This window comes from Sapajus apella, unplaced genomic scaffold (genome assembly GCF_009761245.1).
Source record: "Sapajus apella isolate SASKATOON/1434 unplaced genomic scaffold, GSC_monkey_1.0 scaffold6, whole genome shotgun sequence".
Lineage (NCBI taxonomy): Eukaryota > Metazoa > Chordata > Mammalia > Primates > Cebidae > Sapajus > Sapajus apella.
In genome coordinates, this window is record NW_022436946.1 from 65,216,401 (window position 1) to 65,237,668 (window position 21,268).

Below are 21,268 nucleotides of genomic sequence, written 5' to 3' on the forward strand. Positions count from 1 at the left end.
TTGCTGCCTTCCTCCCCTTCCCTATATCTGGCATTTCTCCCCCTGCTGTCTCTCCCCAACTCCCCACCCCCCACTGTCCCTCCCCTATTTCCCCCCAACAGACCCCAGTGTGTAGTGCTCCCCTCCCTGTGTCCATGTGTTCTCATTGTTCAAGGGACAGATCATGGAAGGGAGGGAGGAACAGCGGATATTAGTTTTCAGGGGGCTACGAAAACATCATAGACTAGGTGCTTATAAACAATAGAAATTTGTTCCTCACAGCACTGGAGATGGGAAGTCCAGCATGGTCAGGGTTTGGTCAGGGCCCTCTTCTGAACTGCACACTGCTGACTTCTCATTCTGTCCTTACGTGGTGGAAAGAGGCTGTTGTGTTCTCTGGGGACTCTCTTACAAGATACTGATCCCATTCATGAGGCCTCCACTCTGATGACCTAATCACCTCCCAAAGTCTTCCTCTCCTAATACCATTACATGGGTGTAGATTTCAACATATGAATTTAGTTGAGTGGGACACAAATATTCATTCTATAACAGAAAGGGAAGAAGGAAGGAAAGTAGGAAGGAATGAGATGTAAATTTTAAAGAATTACGACCAGGCATGGTGGCTCATGCCTCTAATCCCAGCACTTTGGGAGGCCAAGGTGGGCAGATCATGAGGTCAGGAGTTCGAGACCAGTCTAGCCAATATAGTGAAACCCTGTCTCTATTAAAAATACAAAATATTAGCTGGGTGTAGTGGTGTGCACCTGTAATCTCAGCTCCTTGGGAGGCTGAGGCAGGAGAATCGTGTGAACCCGGGAGGCGGAGGATGCAGTGAGCTGAGATCACACCATTGCACTTCAGCCTGGGCAACAGTGTGAGACTCCATCTCAAAAAAAAAATTACAGTGAATAATCTTGCATATATGTAAGTTTGTCCATGTGGCAAGTATTCTGAGCTATTATTATGTGACAGGAATATTTTTAAATTGCATTTTAGTGTGACCTTGGACTTTGGTCTATAGTTTCTCATTTTCTCTTTGTGGAAGCTCAGGTTTACATGATGATTATAAGATAAAAGAATGACCAATCTTTGTTCCCCTTTCTGACATTGAGCAAAGAAAAATTGCTACACTAGTGGGGTTTGACAGCGTCATATAATTAAACTTAGGGAGAGATTTTAAAATGGAATAAAGGATGCGTTCCTAAATTTAGGCAGCTGATAAAAGTATACATAAAAATGAGATAGAAAGTAACTCTTTCTAATGTGTTGATTCACTTATGTCTAGTAAGAGTTATTGAAAGATTTGGCCTATAATATCTACCATCAATTTTAATATGAAAGTAGTTTCTGTTGAGACATATGACAAACCAGTTATAGCCATCTTGCATTTATTAAGTTTCTTTTATACATAAAGACCTGTGGTAGGTACTAGGGATCCATAGATACAGATATGGCCCCTTGTTACGTGTTGGACCTTGAGCTTCAATGGAGGAGAGACTTATGTAAATTAACAATTATAATTCTGTGTAATAAGGACTACAATAAAGTTATATAAGGTGATAATTAGCACTAATGACAGTGTCTAGCAGATAAAGTAGTTAATATTATCCTTATTTCTAGATGAAAAAAATGGAGCTGCAGAGTAGTCAAATTACCTTGTCCATAAGTAGCAGAGTGAGATTGTGAACTAGCCCTCTTGCCCCCAGTCTGATGTCCTTTGCCTTACTTGCATGGAAGAGAAAACCAGAGCAACTCTTTATTTAAGGATAATATCGGAAAAGACTTCATGGAGAAAATAGTATTTAAGATTGATCTTGAGAGATGAGCTCTCAGTAGGGTGAAGGTAGAGACGTTCTAGGCAATGAGAATAGCATGTAAATGTATCATAATAATTTTGTTGGCACAATTTATAACAGTGAAAAGATTTGTAAGGTAGCTGAGTCTTCTAATGAGAGGTCAAAAAATACTCAAAACATCAGGTATAAAGTACATACTTGAGGTATTCATATTTTATTAAATGGACAGCATGAGGCCCCTGGGAGGTTTTGAACAAGTGACTGCTGTGATCAGAAGGGCACACAGGGGTAATTAATTTTCCACAAATATATCTAGTTGTGCTGGAGATGATTCAGAGAACATTTTATAGAGTAGTCCAATAATGAGGGCCCTGTCACGAAGAGCTATCTTTTGCTAGAATTTATGTGATTGACAATCTCATATAGTAGTGGGAAAAGAAGTAGGGGACCATGAATTTGAGAACTATTCAGATTTGTTAATATTTTCTTGTTTTAGTGAACAGTTATTTGTAACTCCTGAAAATTAAAGTTGTCTTTCTACTTTTATCTATTTCTTTCATTCTCTTATTTATAATATATCTCAGAGAGATTTTCTAAGATTAATTTTCAATTGCTTCAAACTACCAGAAAGAGAGACTGGTACTTTGTAGCAAGATGGGATAACAAGGAGGATCTTTGTTTTCACTCATACTTAAAACAACCAAAAAAACTGGATGAAAGCATATTAAATAGTGGTGTCAGCATATTGAACACCAGGCAAAGTAAAACTGATTAATCACAAACAACGATCATTTGTGCAGAAAATGTGATGGACTCTACCGAAAAGAACTGATAGATAAGTTTAGCAGAGTTTCAGAATACAAGACCAATGTACAGAATTTCTTGATATTGGCAAGAACATTTGGATATTGAAATGAAAAATAGGCCAGGTATGGTGACTCGTTCCTGTAATCCCAGTACATTGGGAGGCCGAGGTGGGCGGATCATGAGGTCAAAAGATCGAGACTATCCTGACCAACATGGTGAAACCCCATTTCTACTAAAAATACAAAAGTTAACTAGGTGTGGTGGTGTGTGCCTGAAGTCCCTGCTACTTGGGAGGCTAAGGCAGGAAAATTGCTTGAACCCAGGAGGTGGAGGTTGCAGTAAGCAGAGATCGCACCATTGCAGTTCAACCTGGTGACCAGACAAGACTCTGTCTCAAAAAAAAAAAAAAAAAAAAAAAAAAAAAAGAAAAGAAAACTAAATACACCATATCTTGAAGAAATATAAAATATTAGGAACGCATCTGGCAAAATATGTGTATATCAAAAAGAACAAAACATTGCTGAGAGAAATTAAAGACCAAAATAAATAGACCGGTTGTAAAATTCAATATTGTTAAGATGCCAGTTTACCCCAAATAGATCTATAGAGTCAACATAATCCCAATCAAAATCCCAGGAGCCTTTTTTGTTGTTGTTAAAGTTGATAAGCTCAGTCATATGGAAATACAAAGGACCTAATAGAGCCAAAAAGCATTTTGAAAAAAACACAATAAACTTGGAGGGCTAACACTATCTGATTTTATGAATTATAATAAATTTACAGTGATCAAGATAGTATGCTATTGGTATAAAGACAGAAAAATAGGTCAACATAACAGAATAAAGAGTCCTAAAAAAGACTCAAAAATGTGTGGTCCATTTATTTTTGACAAAGATACAAAGGTGATTCAGTGGAGAAAGAATAGTTTTTTCAGCAAACGGTGTTGGAACAATCTGATATCCATATGAAGAAAAATGAAACAGCCATACCTCATACCATCTATAAAAACTAACAATGTATTATTGACCTAAGTGTACAACCCTAAATGTACAACCCTAAAACTATAAAATGTGTAGAAGAAACAGAAGAAAGCTTTGTGACCTTGGATTAAGCAAAGATTTCTTAGATATGACACCAAAAATATACTCCATAAAAAAAACCCCTCAATAAATTCTGGCATTCTAGGATTTCATCATAATTAAAAAATTTCTCTTCTTTCAAAGACACTGTTAAGAAAATGAAAAGGGAAGCCATAGACTTACAGGAAATATTTGCAAGTCACATATGTTAGAGGACTTGATCCAGAACAACTCAATAATAAAATAAGTAACCTAATAAAAATAGGAAAAGAATGTATAGCAATGGCAAATAAACAAATGAAAAGCTCATGAAATAAATGTTCAACACTATTATAGTCATTAGGGAAACGCAAAGAAAAACCAAGATATATGACAACATACTTGTTAGAATAGCAAAAAAAAAATCATATCAAGTCTTGGCAGGAATGTTGAACAACTAGAATGCTCAGACACTGCTTGTGGTAATGTAGCATGGTAGAAGTGCCATCGGGCAAGAAAGCAGTTCCCTAACATTAAATATTTGAACTTGGCAAGATATATCTGGCATCTTTTTGGTAGTTTGAAAACAGCTTTCTGAAGGCAGTTCCCTAAAATTAAATGTTTATTTAACAGTGACTCAACTTTTCTACTTCTAGAAAATTACTCGAGAAATGAAGTCATATGCCCATATAAATAAATATATGTAAATGTTCATAGCAGCTTTATTTGTAATCACCAAAAACTAGAATCACTCCTAATTGTTCAGAAACAGGTGAATGAATAAATAATTTTTGATTGTTCATATAATGGAATACTCTCCACAATAAAAAGGAATGAATTATTGATACCTGCAATAACATGGGTAAATCTCAAAATAATTAGCTAACTGAAAGAATCCAGACCGTACCTCTCAAGGAAAAAGTTTTACTCCCTTCATATAAAATTTAGAATATGCAAACTGATTTATATTGACTGAAAGCAAATTGGTGGTTGCTAAGGGACAACAGGAGAAGAGAAAGAAGAATTTTTAAAGAGTATAGGGAAACTGTTGGAGGTGATGGATATGTTCATTATCTTATTTCTGGTGATAGTTTTATGAGTGTATAGGTTCCTCAAAACTTATCAAATAGTATACTTTACATATGTGCAGTTCTAATGTCAACTATACTTCAATAAAGCTGTTTTATAAACTACCAAAAAGATACCAGATATATCTTCTCAAGTTCCAGTAAAGCTTAGAATTCTAAGAAACTGATACATGACATACACATAGCATTTAGAGCTCACAGTTTTTAAGATTTTTTTTGTGTTTATATCTATACTTTGTTTATTTTTTGAAATTCTTTAAAAATTATTTTTTGTGAGGAGGTAGAGGAGTAGAAACTTATATAATAACTACTTATGAGAACATTTGGAGCAATTATTATGGAAAAACACTTTAAAGTTAAATATGTACATACCCTACAACCTACAGGCTAATGTCAGTATTCTGAGCACATTTAAGTTATGCTAAGCTAAGCTCTGATCTCCAGTAGGATCAGTGTGTTAAGTGCATTTTCAACTTAACAATATTTTTAACTGACAGTGGGTTTATTAAGATGTTATCCATTAAGTCTATGAGTATCTGTAGATAAAGAACAGTAGCTCTCAAACTGGTCTCAGGGTTCTTTGTTACTAAGGAACCCAAAAAGCTTTTGCATATGTGAGATATTTACTGTATTAAAAATTACAACTGGGATAGTTTTTTTAATTCACTTTTAAATAACAATAATAAATCTATTAACATGTTACATATAAACATGTTAATATAAATAATACTTTTAGGGGAAATGATTGTTTTAAAGAAACAATAAAAAGAGTAGTATTTTACATTTTTATAAATCTCTTTAATTTCTTGCTCAATAAAAGACTGATATTTACATCTGTTTCTATAATCCATCTGTTGGGATTTATTATTTTAGTTAGAGTATATGAAGAGAACCTGGCATCACAAAGATATTCATTTAGAAAAATGAGAACTATTTTAATCCTTTTCAGAAAATTGTGAATATTCTTCTTTGGTACTACACTACAATTCTCCAACTTATAGTTTCTTAAGTTTAAATTGCAACATTGACTCTGAAACTACATCAGTGAACTTGTTAATCTTCTGTTACATTAAAATGCATTGGTCTGTATCATACTTTGAATGGATCTCTTTACCCATGCATTATTTTGTAATATTATATACTAGTCATTTGGGAAATATTGGTTCACTGAGTTATTTACATCTTCCAAATGTTGACTCATTTGATAATTTTGGCTGAAGGATGTCTTTTATATATTTTGCTCAACAAATATTGTACACAGTGCTCTGCAAAGTGCTGGTCAGGAAACAGACATTACCACTTTTAAGGAGCTGTGGTATGGTAGAAATTATGACAAATATACATCTATTCTGAACACCCAGCAGGAACAAAGTGCCTCAAGTTTTAAAGCACAGGGAGGCAACATGGGCCTGTATTTGAAAGGGACCAGGAAAGATTTCCTGAAGTATGAGGAAAAGTCCAATAAAGGAAAATATTGAGAGAAGGGAGTTGATGGGATAGGAATGATGACAGAAATTTAAAATCTGTATAAATTAAGAAATAAGCCTGCCTTGAGCCACTTATAATTCAGGACAGTTATCGATATCCTTTAGTCTAAAGAGTTTAGAGATTTTTCAGTGATGGAATATCAATTTTGATTTATTGTGAAGAGAAATGTAACACATAAAATGTATAGTTTAATGATTACTGAGTGTGGATTTGGAGGAAGAAGAATATATTTACATTTTTGTTGCAAGTGCATGTTTGTTACATGGGATTGCCTAGGAACTGGGTATCACATGCAGGTCTCTGCAAGATAATTGTAGCCTGCAACAGAAGTCATGCAGTGTCTGCTGCCCTGAAGAGGTCATCTTGTACTGTTGGAAGTACTTAAGTCTGTACTGTCCCACTGTGGCTTAGCTTCTGTTCCTTAGCACATGATCTTTGGTTGTCCTAGCTAACTCTCTCACAGCATTAACTGCTTTTCTGAATGCTGGACACCCCCTCTTGGCCAGGAGGTCATTTATTTTTAAAATTCACCTGGACTCATACTAATATATGTAGATGTGAACAGTGAATGTATTATAAATGTTTACTTTCTTATAAACTCAGGTCAAGTTGTCCTATGAATGCTTACATGGGTATAGAATTCTTTTCTCTTTTAATATTTGATCTCATTCTGCCACTTATGTGATAAGTGTATTTACTAGCACCTTTCAAAGTTAAAATCCAACTGAGATACGCTTTTAGCTATTAAATTTGAAGAATACATTTATGTTTTTGCCTTCAAATGGCATATAGAATAAGTGCCCACATTTGAGTCATTGTGCTTGTAGCAATAACAGAGGAGAATAAATATATGAGGCTTAGCCTTCCTGGAGTTTATAATTTTTAAAATGGCATAAGTACCCACAAACAGATAAATTCAGAAGAGAGCACAGAAGAAAATTCAGTAGTAAAGTATACTCAAGAATAAATAAATACATTGGGTAAATAATATAGGTACATGTCCATGAGTAAAATATTAGCTTAATTTTTTTTATTTTGTTATCAGCCGTTATCAAAGTACTTTTGAGGTCATATTTTAATAAACAGGTTTAAATGTTCCAAGTCTGAAATGAATTTTTGTATGTAATTGTTAATATCATTGATTAATATCTTCTATTTTCATAGATTTGATCCAGGCTACCAACGAGACCAATGTTAATATTCCTCAGATGGCCGACACTCTCTTTGAGCGGGCAACAAACAGTAGCTGGGTGGTTGTATTTAAGGCTTTAGTGACAACACATCATCTCATGGTGCATGGAAATGAGGTAAACTAAGTAAACTTTTTTTTTTTTTTATGACAGAAGGAGGGTTTTAGGAAGAGTATGGTGGGGATTTAAGGCTCTTCGAATTTTCACTAATTAAGAGAAAAAGAAAAGGAAATACACAGTTCCAGATCATCTAGAATACAAGTTTAATCTTCTCCTTAGCTATTTAACAAAAAATAAACTTTAAATTAGACATTGTCTTATGAATATGAGCTATAGGTATATCTCAGGATATTGCAGGTTTGGTTCCAGACTACTGCAAAAAAGCTAATACTGCAACAAAGCAAGTCACACAAATCTTTTGGCTTCCCAGTGCATGTAAAAGTTACATTTACACTATACTTTATTAAGTGTGCAATATTATATCTAAAAAACAATGTACGTATCCTAATTTTAAAATCCTTTACTGCTTAAAAAGATGATTATTAAATGACCATCTGAGCCTTCAGTGAGTCGTAATCTTTTTGTTGATAGAAGGTCTTGCCCTGATGTTGGTGGCTGCTGGCTGATTAGGATGGTGGTTGCTGAAGTTTGAAGTAACTATAGAAATTTCTTAAAACAAGGCAACAGTGAAGTTTGCCACATCCCTTGACTCTTCCTTTTACAAAAGATTTCTCTGTAGCATTCAGTGCTCTTTGATAGCATTTTATCTACAGTTGAATATCTTTCAAAATTAGAGTCAGTCCTCTCAAACCTTGCTGCTGCTTTATCAACTGTTTATGTAATTTCTATATCCTCTGTTGTTATTTCAACAAAGTTCAAAGTATCTTTACCAGGGGTAGATTTTATTTCAAGAAACCACTTTCTTTCTCATCCATGAGAAGTAACTCCTTATCCATTCAAGTTTTATCACAAGATTACAGCAATTCAGTCCCATCTTTAGGCTCTATGTCTAATTCTAGTTTTCTTGCTATTTTCCCCACATCTGCAGTTACTTCTTCTACTGGTCTTGAACCCCTCATAGTCATCCATGAAAGTTTAAATGCACTTCTTCCAGATTCCTGCTAATGTTGGTATTTGTATGTCCTCCCATGAATAATGAATGTTTTTAATGGCATCTAGAATGGTGAATCTTTTCTAGAAGGTTTTCAATTTACTTTGCCCACATCCATCAGAGGAATGACTATCTGTGGTAGCTATAGCCTAACAAAATGTATTTCTTAAATCACAAGACTTGAAAGTAAAAAGCAGCCCATGGATCAAGGAGTAATTACTCCTTGATCCATGGGCTGCACAATGAATGTTGTGTTAGCAGTCATGAAAACAACATTGATCTCTTTGTACATCTCCATCAGAGTTCTTATGGTGTCAAGGTGCATGTCAATCAGCAGCAAAATTTTGAAAGGAATCTTTTTTTCTGAGCAGTAGGTCTCAGCAGTGGGCTTCAAATATTCAGTAAACCATGCTCTAAACAGATGTGCTGTCATTCAGGCTTTGTTGTTCCATTTATAGAGCACAGGCAGAGTAGGTTTAGTGTAATTCTCAAGGGCTCTAGATTTTCAGAATGGTAAATGAGCATTGGCTTCCACTACATGTCCTTAGCTGCATTAGCCCCTAACAGGAGAATCAGGATGTCCTTTGAAGCTTTGAATTCAGATATTGAGTTCTCCTTTCTAGATAAGAAAGTTCTAGATGGCATCTTCTTCCAATAGAAGGCTGCTTTGTCTACACTGAAAATCGTGTAGCCACCTTAAAGAATTATCTCAGCTAGATCTTCTGGATAACTTGCTGCAGCGTCTTCATCAGCACTTCCTGCTTCACCTTGTACCTTTATATTATGGAGATGACTTCTTTCCTTAAACCTCATGAACTAACCTCTGCTAGCATCAAACTTTTATTCTGCAGTTTCCTCACCTCTCTTAGACTTCCTAGAATTGAATAAAATTTGGAACCTTGCTCTGAATTAGGCTTTGGCTTAAGGGAATGTTGTAGCTGGTTTGATCTTTTATCCAGACCATTCAAACATTCTCCATATCAGCAAGAAAGCTATTTTGCTTTCTTATCATTTGTGTGTTCACTGAAGTAACACTTTTAATTTTCTTCAATACTTTTCCCTTGTATTTACAGCTTGATTTATCTGGCACAAGATAGCTAGCTTTTGGCCTTTCTCAGATTTCAACATGCCACTCTCATTTCTAGCTCTTGACTTAAAGTGAAAGATGTGCGACTCCTCCTTTCACTTGAACACCTAGAGGTCATTGTAGGGTTATTAGTTGCCTTAATTTCAATATTGTTGTGTCTCAGAGAATAGGGAGGTCTGAGGAGAGGGAGAGAGTCAGGGGACAACCAGTGGTGGTGCAGTTAGAACACACACAACATTTACCGATTAAGTTTGCCATCATTTATTGGCACAGTTCATGACACCCCACAACAATTATAGTAGTAACATCAAAGATCACTGATGACAGTTCACCAAAACAGATACAATAATAATGAAAAGGTTTGAAATATTGTGAGAATTGCCAAAATGTGACACAAAGTGAGCATTGATAAACTGGCTTATCCCCAGGTTGCCATAAATCTTCAATTTGCAAAAACTTCAATAAAAATTAAGCTCAATAAAATGAGATATGCCTGTGTTAAAATTACAAGTTCACAAAGTGGATATACCATGTAAACCTATTTGTAAGCAAAAATGTTAGGAGAAAGAACAATAAAATTATTTTTCCCATAGGAAATATTCCTTTGTATTTTTTGAGTGAAAATTGCATTCATAAGATGTTTATTTTGGAAAATACTGATAAAATTTAAATTACTCATTTTATGTAGGATGCCTACTGAATCCTAGTAAATTGTAGTATTTCCATTATATGCAGAAATGAAAGATCACACAATTTAATTCTAATTCACAAAGCTTTTTTCCCCTCAGAGAAATTCAGCATTCTAGGAAACTTTATAACTGAGTAAAAGAGATCACAATGAGAATTTGTTTAAAAAAATTCCTTAAGTATCAGAAATTGTTTAAAGGTATGATTTGAGAATATGTGTGTTTAATTCTAATTTTTGTTTTTCAGAGATTTATTCAATATTTGGCTTCTAGAAATACATTATTCAATCTCAGCAATTTTTTGGACAAAAGTGGATCCCATGGTGAGAATATTTATATTTTATAATTTTTTGCCAATGCTTTGATTTTTGAAGTGAGGCTATTAATCCAAAATCATTGCAACTGATAGTTTCATTGAATATTTAAGAATGTACAAATAATTATATTTAAATATAGCTTTAAAATAATTATAGACAACTCAGCATATAAAACATACATTATTTTGGGCATTTTTACCACATGTTTACCTTAAAAAGTAATAGTGGGTGTGGTAGACCCACAATTGTTTCTTATGAAGGTGCAGGAGACAGTGAAATAAGAGATGCCTTCTCAAATAAAAAAAAATTATTCCAGTCTTAGAGAAATTTTTTGTGTGGGTTAATGGAATTTGAACTGCATTCATTTGTTCATTTATCATATTCACTGTTTATCTGTTACATGTAAAGCAAGCACATCAAGCAAATGAAACATTATCAGATAGCTGCATGAATTAAGTCTGAAACTGGCTTTTATTTGAACAATGAACAAAAATTGAAGGAAAATTTAAAAACATATTCTGTACTAGAATGGTGGAATAAGTAATCAAATAACCCTGGAATGCCTCGTGTCAAAAATATTTTTGGCTAGAAGCAGGATTTAAATGAGGCCTATCTGATGCAGTTATTGACCCTATCCTAGGACTAACACCATTTAGAGAGTTATAAAAAAAAGTACTAGTATGCAAAGCACGGTTGAAAATATTTTATTAATTAATTTTATTTCTTCTTTCCGCTCCCCCCAGGTTATGATATGTCTACCTTCATAAGACGCTATAGTAGATATTTGAATGAAAAGGCTTTTTCTTACAGACAGATGGCCTTTGATTTTGCCAGGGTGAAAAAAGGGTATGTTTTTGTCTTTCTTACACTTATTAGAGGAGAATAAGTCCTTGAGGCATATTTGATTTCTTCTAACAAAGCGTAAATGCCAACTAATTTTCTTGAAGGCCCAGTTTACAATCACCCCAAAAAAGAAACTCAATAAATAATATTGTAGAAGTTAGCCTTGAAGTTGCAATATGCATTATTTTATTTATATCTTCATGCAGAAAAACCTGATTTGCTTCTCAGTTTATATGCTACAACATTTTTTTCTTCTCTCTAATCCCAGGACAGATTATATAACATTTTATTTGTTAAAATTAATTCAAAATTCTTAAAAATGTATATACCTTTAAATAATTTAAGAAGGAGGGAATTAAGACAAGATTCACTTAAAAGTACAGTGGCTATAGATGACATTAGCTATTTAGCCTGGCACAGTGATACCTGTAATCCCAGCACTTTGGGAGGCCAAGAGGGGAGGATCACTTGAGCTCAGGAGTTAAAGACCAGCCTGGGCAATGTAGTGAGACTTTCTCTCTACTAAAAATCAAACAAATTAGCCAGGCATGGTGGTGCGTGCCTGTAGTTCCAGCTACTTGGGAGGCTAAGGCAGCAGGATTACTTGATCCCAGGAGACTGAGGCTATAGTGAGCTATGTTCATACCACTGCTCTCCAGCCTAGGCAACCGTGTCCCCAAGACCCTATAAAAAGGAAAGGAAAAGAAAGAAGAGGGGAGGAGAGGGAAGGGAAATAGACAATAGCTATATAAATGTTTTTTGATTGAGGTGAATCTGAACTTTGTGTGTGGTGATCTGTTTTTGAGAGATAATATCATCCTAGAAAACACATGCATAAACACACTCATATACACACACTGTAATCAAACTAATTGTTAATACTACCAATTGATTAAGAAAACCTCATTGAAACAGAAACACTTGAATTTTATCCATAATTACCATTTATTTCCCTCTAAATATATGTGTAATCTAGTCAGAAGCATTCAGCCACACATTTGTGCATATCTTATATCTGTTACTCATTTGAAATAATGGCAGGGTACTATAGCAGCTTTACTTTTTAGTCTTAAGAATCTGCACAAAAAGATGTAACTCTATTTTTGCAATAGCTAACCTAACCTTAGCTTTGGGCTACTTTTTTACCATGGTGGTGAAAAACATCAACTTGCCTATTCAAAATAATTTATTGTAGATGAATGCTTTATAAAAATAGGTGTTTTCCTTCATCCCTTTCTCACAAGAGATGATTCTAGTTCATATGCCGTCCTCTAACTTCTTACGTGGCACTGTGCAACCATTGATGATGTTCCCAGTTGCATTGTGACCTCTGCAGTAGGTCCATAGCCTTCCTAGAAACTTCTGCACTCCTGTATGGATACATATGGACACTTTGGGTTGCTTTCTCCACTGTTGATGTGGGAGAGACCCTGAAAGTTGCCATGATCCAGCATGTCCACATCATCTGGGTATTTTCCTCAGCTACTGCAATACTGCTGCTCCTCAACCATCACCATCACTGGATATAAGGGCTTCCTAAGAGACCTATAGGTAGAGACAGGGTACAGTGCCTCTGACACCAGCACTAACCTTCAGTCTCATCTTCTGTAGTTAAACTCTTACCTTTGTTTGGGAAAACTGTTCTTATCAGCATGCATTTTTCTTCCCTTGATGGTTAATAGTATAAACTCTGTACTCCAAGTCATATAGGTTTAATGAACTTCCAAGACATGTTTTCTCTTTCTCGAAAAAAGAAAAAAAACCTGGCTCTTTAGAAAGCTTATATTTTGTTTGGGCAAAGTGTCTCATGCCTATAATCTCAGAACTTTGGTAGATCATGGAGGGAGGAGTGCCTGAGTTCAGGAGTTCAAGACCAGCTTGGGCAACATAGTGAGACTCCCATCTTTACAAAAACAATTTTTAAAAAAATTACCCTGGTGTGGTGGCATGCATCTGTAGTTCCAGCTACTTAAGAGGCTAAGGCAGGAGAATCACTTGTGCCCAGTAGTTTAAGATTACAGAGAGCTGTGATCATGGCATTGCACTCTAATTTGGGTGACAGAGTGAGACTATCTCAAAAAAAAAAGAAAACATACTTTTCAACACTATTACCTTTATTATAGATTTAGAAAAATGCATTCAGAAATTCAGCTGGCCTCTTTTATCCAGACTGGATTGTTTTCTTTCTAAGGGCAGTACAGATAGAAAATAAACAAGCATTACCTGTGCAGTTGAGGAATAAGAATAGATAAGAGGAAGAAGTATAGAGGGGGAAAATGACTACAACCTTCTAATATCTCAAATTGATCCCTCAGAATTAATAAGAAAATGGGGCAGTGTGGGGGAAGAGCTTAGAATAATGCATATGGTCTTAAATTGTCCATATACAAGGAAATTTTTTTTTTTAATTGTAGGGCCGATGGTGTAATGAGAACAATGGCTCCTGAAAAGCTACTAAAGAGTATGCCAATACTACAGGGACAAATTGATGCACTGCTTGAATTCGATGTAGGTATCTCACTAGAAAATGCTTCTTACACAATCAATATTGTCTTTCATTTGAAGATGGGTACAGGTAAATCCAAAGACTTCCTTGGGAAGCAGCTGCAGATCTTCTTCATTTAGATGAATACTTAGTTCAGGCTGTTAAGCTCAGGAAAGATTATTTAGGTTCCTCTGATTTTCTAAGCAGTTTACCAGGTGTTTACATAAGTCATGGAAAAATATGAATGGTACATTCTTGGAACCTCATGTTCTGAGCAGGATGGTGGCCTCCTATTGTACTTGACAGAATGAAGTATCTCCAAGATGTGCCTTCAGGAAGCTAAATAACTTGACCTGCTTTTTTATGTGGATTGCCTAAATGACACTATCCACCAAAGAATTGTGTTTAATCTTAGATAAATTAGTGAATTGTTTCATTGTCAATATCCTGGTTGTGATATTATACTATAGTTTTATAGGATGTTACCATTAAGATAAACTGGGTAAATGATATATGGGATCTTTCTGTATTCTTTCTGACGCCTGCATGTAAATTTAAGAGTTATCTTAAAATAAAAAGATTAATTTTGAAGAACCTTCAGGCTGGGATTCGTGGCTCATGCCTGTAATCCCAGAATTTGGGAGGCCACGGCGGGCAGATCACTTGAGTCAGGACTTTGAAACTAGCCTAGCCTGGCCAACATGGTAAAACTCTTACTTTACTAAAAATATAAAAAAATTTATCCAGGTGTGGTGGTGTAATCCTAGCCACTTTGGAGGCTGAAATGGGAGGATCACTTGAACCTGGGAAGCGGAGGTAGCAGTGAGCTGAGATCATGCCACTGCACTGCAGTCTGGGTGACATATGTGTCTTTTAATTGATAAGACTAACTTCATTGTCTTAAATTGAAGCAAAAACATGTAGTCCATGTTTTGTTATTGGTAGGGTTACTAAATGAGTAACCAACATTTGTAGAATATTCATGAATTTCTTAGTACTCACTTGAGACATTTTAATGTGATTCAAGAAAAATTATGACTTGATGATATGCAGCTAATATTAAATTTTTCTGTTTTTCTAGGTACATCCAAACGAACTAACAAATGGTGTCATAAATGCAGCATTTATGCTTCTTTTCAAAGATCTTATCAAACTTTTTGCTTGCTACAATGATGGCGTTATTAACTTACTTGGTAGGTGGAACAACTGAAACATGTCTAGGCTGATGGAGTACATGGTAACATTGATGAATGCTGTGGGATGAGTCTATTGTCTCACTTCTTGGCAGGCAATGTTGTGTGGAATACCCTGACAGTGAGTAAGTTCATAGATGCTGGTACTAGCAGGACAATATGGGCAGAGATGATAAATCCATATCTAGGATAACTGGGTGCTAATCACAGTGTAGACAGATTGCTGCTAGCCACCCTAGTAAAAGGAATTAATCCTCAACCTGTTACTTGGTAGATGGCTGGTCTTCCTAGACTACCGTGTTGTGATGAAAGTTCAGTGTTGATCCGTGTGTTGGCCAACCAAGGACTCAGCATTGATGATAAGCATATAAGCTTTGGTGATGGGAAGCCCATGCTGTTTAGCCTATTCATAACCTCCATTTCTGATATCATGTCTACTTCCTGTAGAATTCTCTTAGCCCTTTGATTAGCAAGAGCTTTTTTGTGGGATATGCCCTTCGGTTTTTATTCAAATGGGATGAAGATAGTGTCATGCTCTCTGTCCATTCTGAGAGGCCCATCCATCACCTTTTCTCGAGACCTCCTTGTCACTAATCCTCCAGTTTTATTTTTTTCAAGTACTGTACCTTATTATCCAGGCCAGCAGTTAGTTGCTACATATAATTTCGTGTAGTTCAATGTGTCTTGCCATTTTTTCTTTAGCATAAAGTGGAAAATTAGATAGATGTATTGCTGGAAATTTGACTCACAGTGAAGATTTCTTTCTATGTCAAGGCCACCTCTTTGTGGGGATATTATTCAGCTAATCACTTCCAGCTGGTGCCAACATGAGGAACCATCTCTAAATCAAATTTGAATGTTTTCTTCCTCAGTCAGCTGGTGATAGAGAATTCCCCCAGAGTCCATGGGTATAATTTGAGGGAGAAATGAGAAAGAAAAAGAGTACATGCACTGGTAATATGAACCATCTGTTCATACAGTCTACCTGCTTATTCACAGCCTGCTTGTGGCTTACCTCTTATAGACCACTTCTGTTTGTTAATGGAGTATTATAATTGCGCTTGTCCAACTTTATTGTTTGGTACATTAGAAACACCCACTTTAGGTCTGATGATCATTTGATGTTCTTTGGTCAAAATTTAAGTCTCTAAAAGTAAAAGGTAGGTAAAAATAAACCAAGGCAAACTGAGGTAAAAGTAAACCAAGAGCAGTTTTTCCAAAGGAGATTAGTTACTGCGCTACTGTGTGAAGAAGACATGGCTCTATTCCAAAGCACTGGAGGCCTGTATTGGAGTGTACCAGAGACACTTTACAGCATTCGAATCTACAAGATACACTTTGAATACCTTTACATCTGCTGAAACAGAGCCCCATGTGGCTTTGTTTGGAGCAGTTGTAGAGTCTTGCCTTAATCTGGGCCCGACTGTCATGTGACACCATACAGATGCTTTGCTTAGAGCAGCACATGCACATGTCCTCTATGTTGTCACTGAAGCAGCTCAGCAGACTTCTGCCTCTTTTTAGTTATAAAGAGTGCAAGGTGCAAAATTTGTTTTTTACATTGAAGGGATTTCTCTGAAATGCTCAGACTTTGGGGCCCTTAGAAACTTCATTGAGGCGGCAGGTCTCTGAATTTTCATAGATTCTGCCTCCCATACTTTGACATGCATGTGACTTATCAAGGCAACTAGAACCTTCAATTTTTGCCCACTACATACAATCAACCTTATGTCATCCAGATGATATCCTATGTGAGTATGATAGACAAATAGGTTGATATCCCTGAAATGAGACAGTGAGGCTATAAAGACATCTCTGCTAGATGACAGAAAACGACTTCTGATGGTTTCTGCCTATTTAAGTAGAGATAAAAGCATTACCTAGTTCCATAGCTTCCTGTGAGGTTCCAGGGTCTCCATTGATTTTTTTCTGGTAAATAAGAATACATCTGGAAATCTGCACATTAGCAGCTATTACCCAATTAAGTTTATAATCTACTGTTATCCTCAAATACATACATCTTTTCAGAAACCAAATATGCAAGTATACTGAGGATATGATGGCATTTCTACCCCCATATCTTTGCAGAAATCAGGAAAACAGTGTGGATTCTACTAGTTTTAAAGTATATCTACTCAAACTATGCATTCAGAAAACTGAAGATATAACCACAGATAGTCTTTTGCATTCACTGTACCTGATTTCCTTTTATAACTTAATCATCATAAAGCCTCCACTCAGATTGCTAGAACATATAGTGACATATTGGGACCCAAGGAGTAGAACAAGCTTAGAGTCAGTGTCCCTGAACAGCCTGGGCAGATAAAGCTGACTTACGATTTTCAGTTCCACATGGAAGGAGCTTAGAAGTCACCACTTTGTCCTAAAAATAAGTACGAAGCTGAAATAATAGACTGAAAAATCAACAGTAACAGTCCTTCTGGGATCCACAAGAGAAGTGAAGACATAGGAAAAACCTCTGCGCCCAAGATTGGAGAGACAGGCAAGTACAAGAAGTCATGGATTACTGGAACAGAGACTTATGAGTGTAAAACTGCCACAGGAACTGGTGCTGAAGTAGGAATATTTGAACTGTAATCAATAAATTGTTGTAGGCTCAATATGGCCAAGTTGGAGAATTTAAAACTCCCAGGGAACCCAGTCATAGGGAGCACCACACTTTTGTTTAACTCCAGGAGCTCAACTAGGCTCCTATAGTAAATATTAGAGGAAAATTTCCTTGTGCTTCCAGGACAGGGAGGAGAAAAAGAACCATTTTGAAATATGCCAGAGCACTCTTGTCCTTAAGGAGATACTACTTAACCAGAGTCTCACTAAAAAGTGAGACCTAAACACAGGACTATGGAACACTTGCCCTTCCCCCACCTTAACACCACATTAATAAAGACCTGTTTACAGCAGTATCTTTTACCTGGTACATCGTCTACAGCTATCAAGAAAAAATTACAAGTAATACTAAATGACAATAAAACATTTGAAAAGATAGAGCAAGCATCAGAACCAGACATGGCAGGGATGATGAAATGATCAGACTGGGAATTTAAAGCAATTATGATTAATAGGCTAAGGGCTCCAATGGATAAAGTAGGCAGCATGCAAGAACGGATAGGCAATGTAAGCAGAGAGATGGAAATCCTAAAAAAGAACTAACAAGAAGTAGTAGAGATCAGAATCACTGTAACGGAAATGAAGAATGTCTTTGATGGGCTTTTAACAAACAGAACATGGCTGAGGAAACAATCATTAAGCTTGCTGATATATCAGTAGAAACCCCCAAAACTACAAAGCAAAGAGAACAAAGATGAAAAAAAAATGGCAGAACAGAGTAAGACTGTGGGACAACAACAAAAGGTGTCATATATATATAATGGAATACTAGAAGGAAAACAGAGAAAGGAACAGAAGAAATATTTGAAATAATAATGACAGAATTTACCCAAATTAATGTCAGACATCAAACCACATATCCAGGAAGCTCAGAGAGCACCAAGTAGAATAAATGCCCCTAAAACTACTGTGAGTCATATAATTTTCAAACTATTGAAAATCAAAGATGAAGAAAGAAATCATGAAAAACCCAGAGGGAAAAAACACCTTGTCTATGGAGGAGCAAAAATAAGGATTATGTATGACTTCACCTCACAAACCATGCAAACAAGAAGGGAATGCAGTGAAATATTTAGTGTTGAGACAACCCACTAACCTAAAGTTCTTCACCCTGTGAAACAGTCTTTAAAAGTGAGAGAGAAATAAAGACTTTCTCAGTCAAACAAAAATGGAAAGAATTTATTGCCAGCAGATCTGCATTGCAAAAAATGCTAAAAGAAGTTCTGTAGAGATAAGGAAAATTATATGGGCCAGAAACTTGAGTCTACATAAAGAAAGGAAGAATATCAAAAGAAAAGTGAGTGAAGGTAAAATAAAAACTTTTATTTCCCTTATTCTCAGTAGTTGTTCTGACAGATAACAGTTTGTTCAAAATAGTAATAGCAATAACATGTTTATATATTTATAAAATATATACATATATATGCTTATATGTAGGTGAAATGAATGACCACAATAATACAAGGGATAATAGGGAGGAATTTGGATGTTTTATTATGATAAGATACACTATTAGTGAAGCACTATGGTATTATTTGAAAGTGGCCTTGGATTAGTTGTAAATGTACATAGCAAACTCTAGGGCAATAACTAGAAAAGTAAAAAAGAAGTCTAATTAATATGTTAAGAAAGGAGAGAAAATGGAATCATATCAAATGCTCATTTAAAACCACAAAGGGTAGAAAAAGAGTGGAAGACAAAAATAGGAACAAAGACAAAGGCAACAATAGAAAATAGTAACAAATAATGGTAGATACTAATCCAGCTATACCAAAAATCACTTTAACCTCAATGGTCTAAATGCATCTATTAAAAGACAGAGACTACCAGAGTAGATCTAAAAACAAGACCCAACTATATGTTGTCTATAGGAAATCAACTTTAAATATAAAGACACACGTAAATTAAGAGTAGAGAGATGGAGATAAATATACCATGCTAACACTAATCAAAAGAAAGCAAGAGTAGCTATATTAATTTCAGACATGGCAGACTTCAAAGCAGGTACAGTTATCAAAGGCAAAGATGGACATTACATAATGATAAAGGGATCAATTTTTCAAACAGACACAACAGTCATTAATATGTATGCACCTAACAGCAGATAATCAAAAACTATGTATGGCAAAAACTGCTAGAACTGCAAGGACAAATAGATGAATATACTTGTAGAGGTGGAACTACAGCACCCTTCTGTAAGTAATAGACAGATTCAGAAGGCAGAAAATCAGTAGGGATGAAGTTGAATTCAACAACACCATCAACTGGATATAATGGGCATAAGACTACTTGATGTAAAAATAGCAAAAGGCACATTCTTCTCAAGTTTGCGTGGAACATTCACCAATAGAGACCACAATCTGAGCCATAAAATACATCTTGACAAACTTAAAATAATAGAAATCATAACAGCCATCTGCTCTCAGACCACAATGGAATTAAACTAAAAATAATAACAAAAATAACTGGAAAATCTCAGAATAGGTGGAGATTAAACAACACACTTCTAAATAACACATGAGTCAAAGAAGAAAGATCAAGAGAAATCTAAGAATATTTTGAACTAAATTACACTGAAAATACACCTTATCAAATGTGTAGGATGCATTGAAAGCAGTGCTTACAGGAAATTTATAGTATTGAATGCATGTACTAGAAAAGAAGAAAGATCTAAAATCAGTCACCTAAACTTCCACCTTGGGAAACAAGAAAAAGAAAAGCAAATTAACCAAAGTAAATGGAAGAAAAGAAATAATAAAAATTAGAGCACAAATCAATGAAATTGAAAACAGGAAATCAAGAGAAAAAAATGATGAAACCAAAAACTGGTTCTTTGAAAACATCAATAAAATCAGTAAGTCTCTAGCCAGACTAAGAAAAAAAGAGGACACAAATTACTGATAATAGAAATTAAAGAAGGGACACCACTACAGATCCTATGGACATTAAAAAGATAAGGGAATATTATGAACAGACTCTATACCCATAAATTTGATAACCTAGATGAAATGGACCAACTCCTTGAAAGATATAATCTATCTAAACTCACACAAGAGGAAATAGACAACCTGGGTAGGACTATATCTATTAAAGATACTTAGTCAATAATTAATAACCTTTGAAAACAAAAAACATCAGGCCCACATGGGTTTACTGGTGAATTCTACCAAGCATTTAAGTGAGAAATTAAATCAATTCTTTACAATCTCTTTCAGGACATAGAAATACAGAAGATTCTTCTTAACTCCTTTTCTGAGACCAGCATTACCTTAACATCAAAACCAAAGACATTATAAGAAAAGGAAATTGGCTGGGTGCAGTGGTTCACACCTGTAATCCCAGCACTTTGGGAGGCCAAGGGGGAGCAGACCACTTGAGGTCAGGAGTTCCAGACCAGCCTAGCAAACATGGTGAAACCCCGTCTCTACTAAAAATACAAAAATTAGCCAGGTATGGTGGCAGGCACCTGTAATCCCAGCTACTCAGGAGACTGAGGCAGGAGAATCGCT

General features: G+C 35.5%; 1 protein-coding gene across 25 annotated transcripts in view; it reads left to right on the forward strand.

The window, feature by feature from the left end:
* The window catches only part of SNAP91 (synaptosome associated protein 91), a 156,643-nt gene that overhangs the window by 36,206 nt on the left and 99,169 nt on the right, over positions 1 to 21,268 (forward strand). For 23 of the 25 annotated variants that reach the window (XM_032275372.1, XM_032275380.1, XM_032275385.1 and 20 more), the window contains exons 3-7: positions 7,384 to 7,526; positions 10,541 to 10,616; positions 11,354 to 11,456; positions 13,868 to 13,961; positions 15,020 to 15,131. In XM_032275372.1, coding sequence (XP_032131263.1) covers positions 7,384 to 7,526; positions 10,541 to 10,616; positions 11,354 to 11,456; positions 13,868 to 13,961; positions 15,020 to 15,131 — 528 coding nt within the window. The remainder of the gene's footprint in view (positions 1 to 7,383; positions 7,527 to 10,540; positions 10,617 to 11,353; positions 11,457 to 13,867; positions 13,962 to 15,019; positions 15,132 to 21,268) is intronic. The other 2 variants (XM_032275392.1, XM_032275391.1) reach the window with 1 other exon arrangement.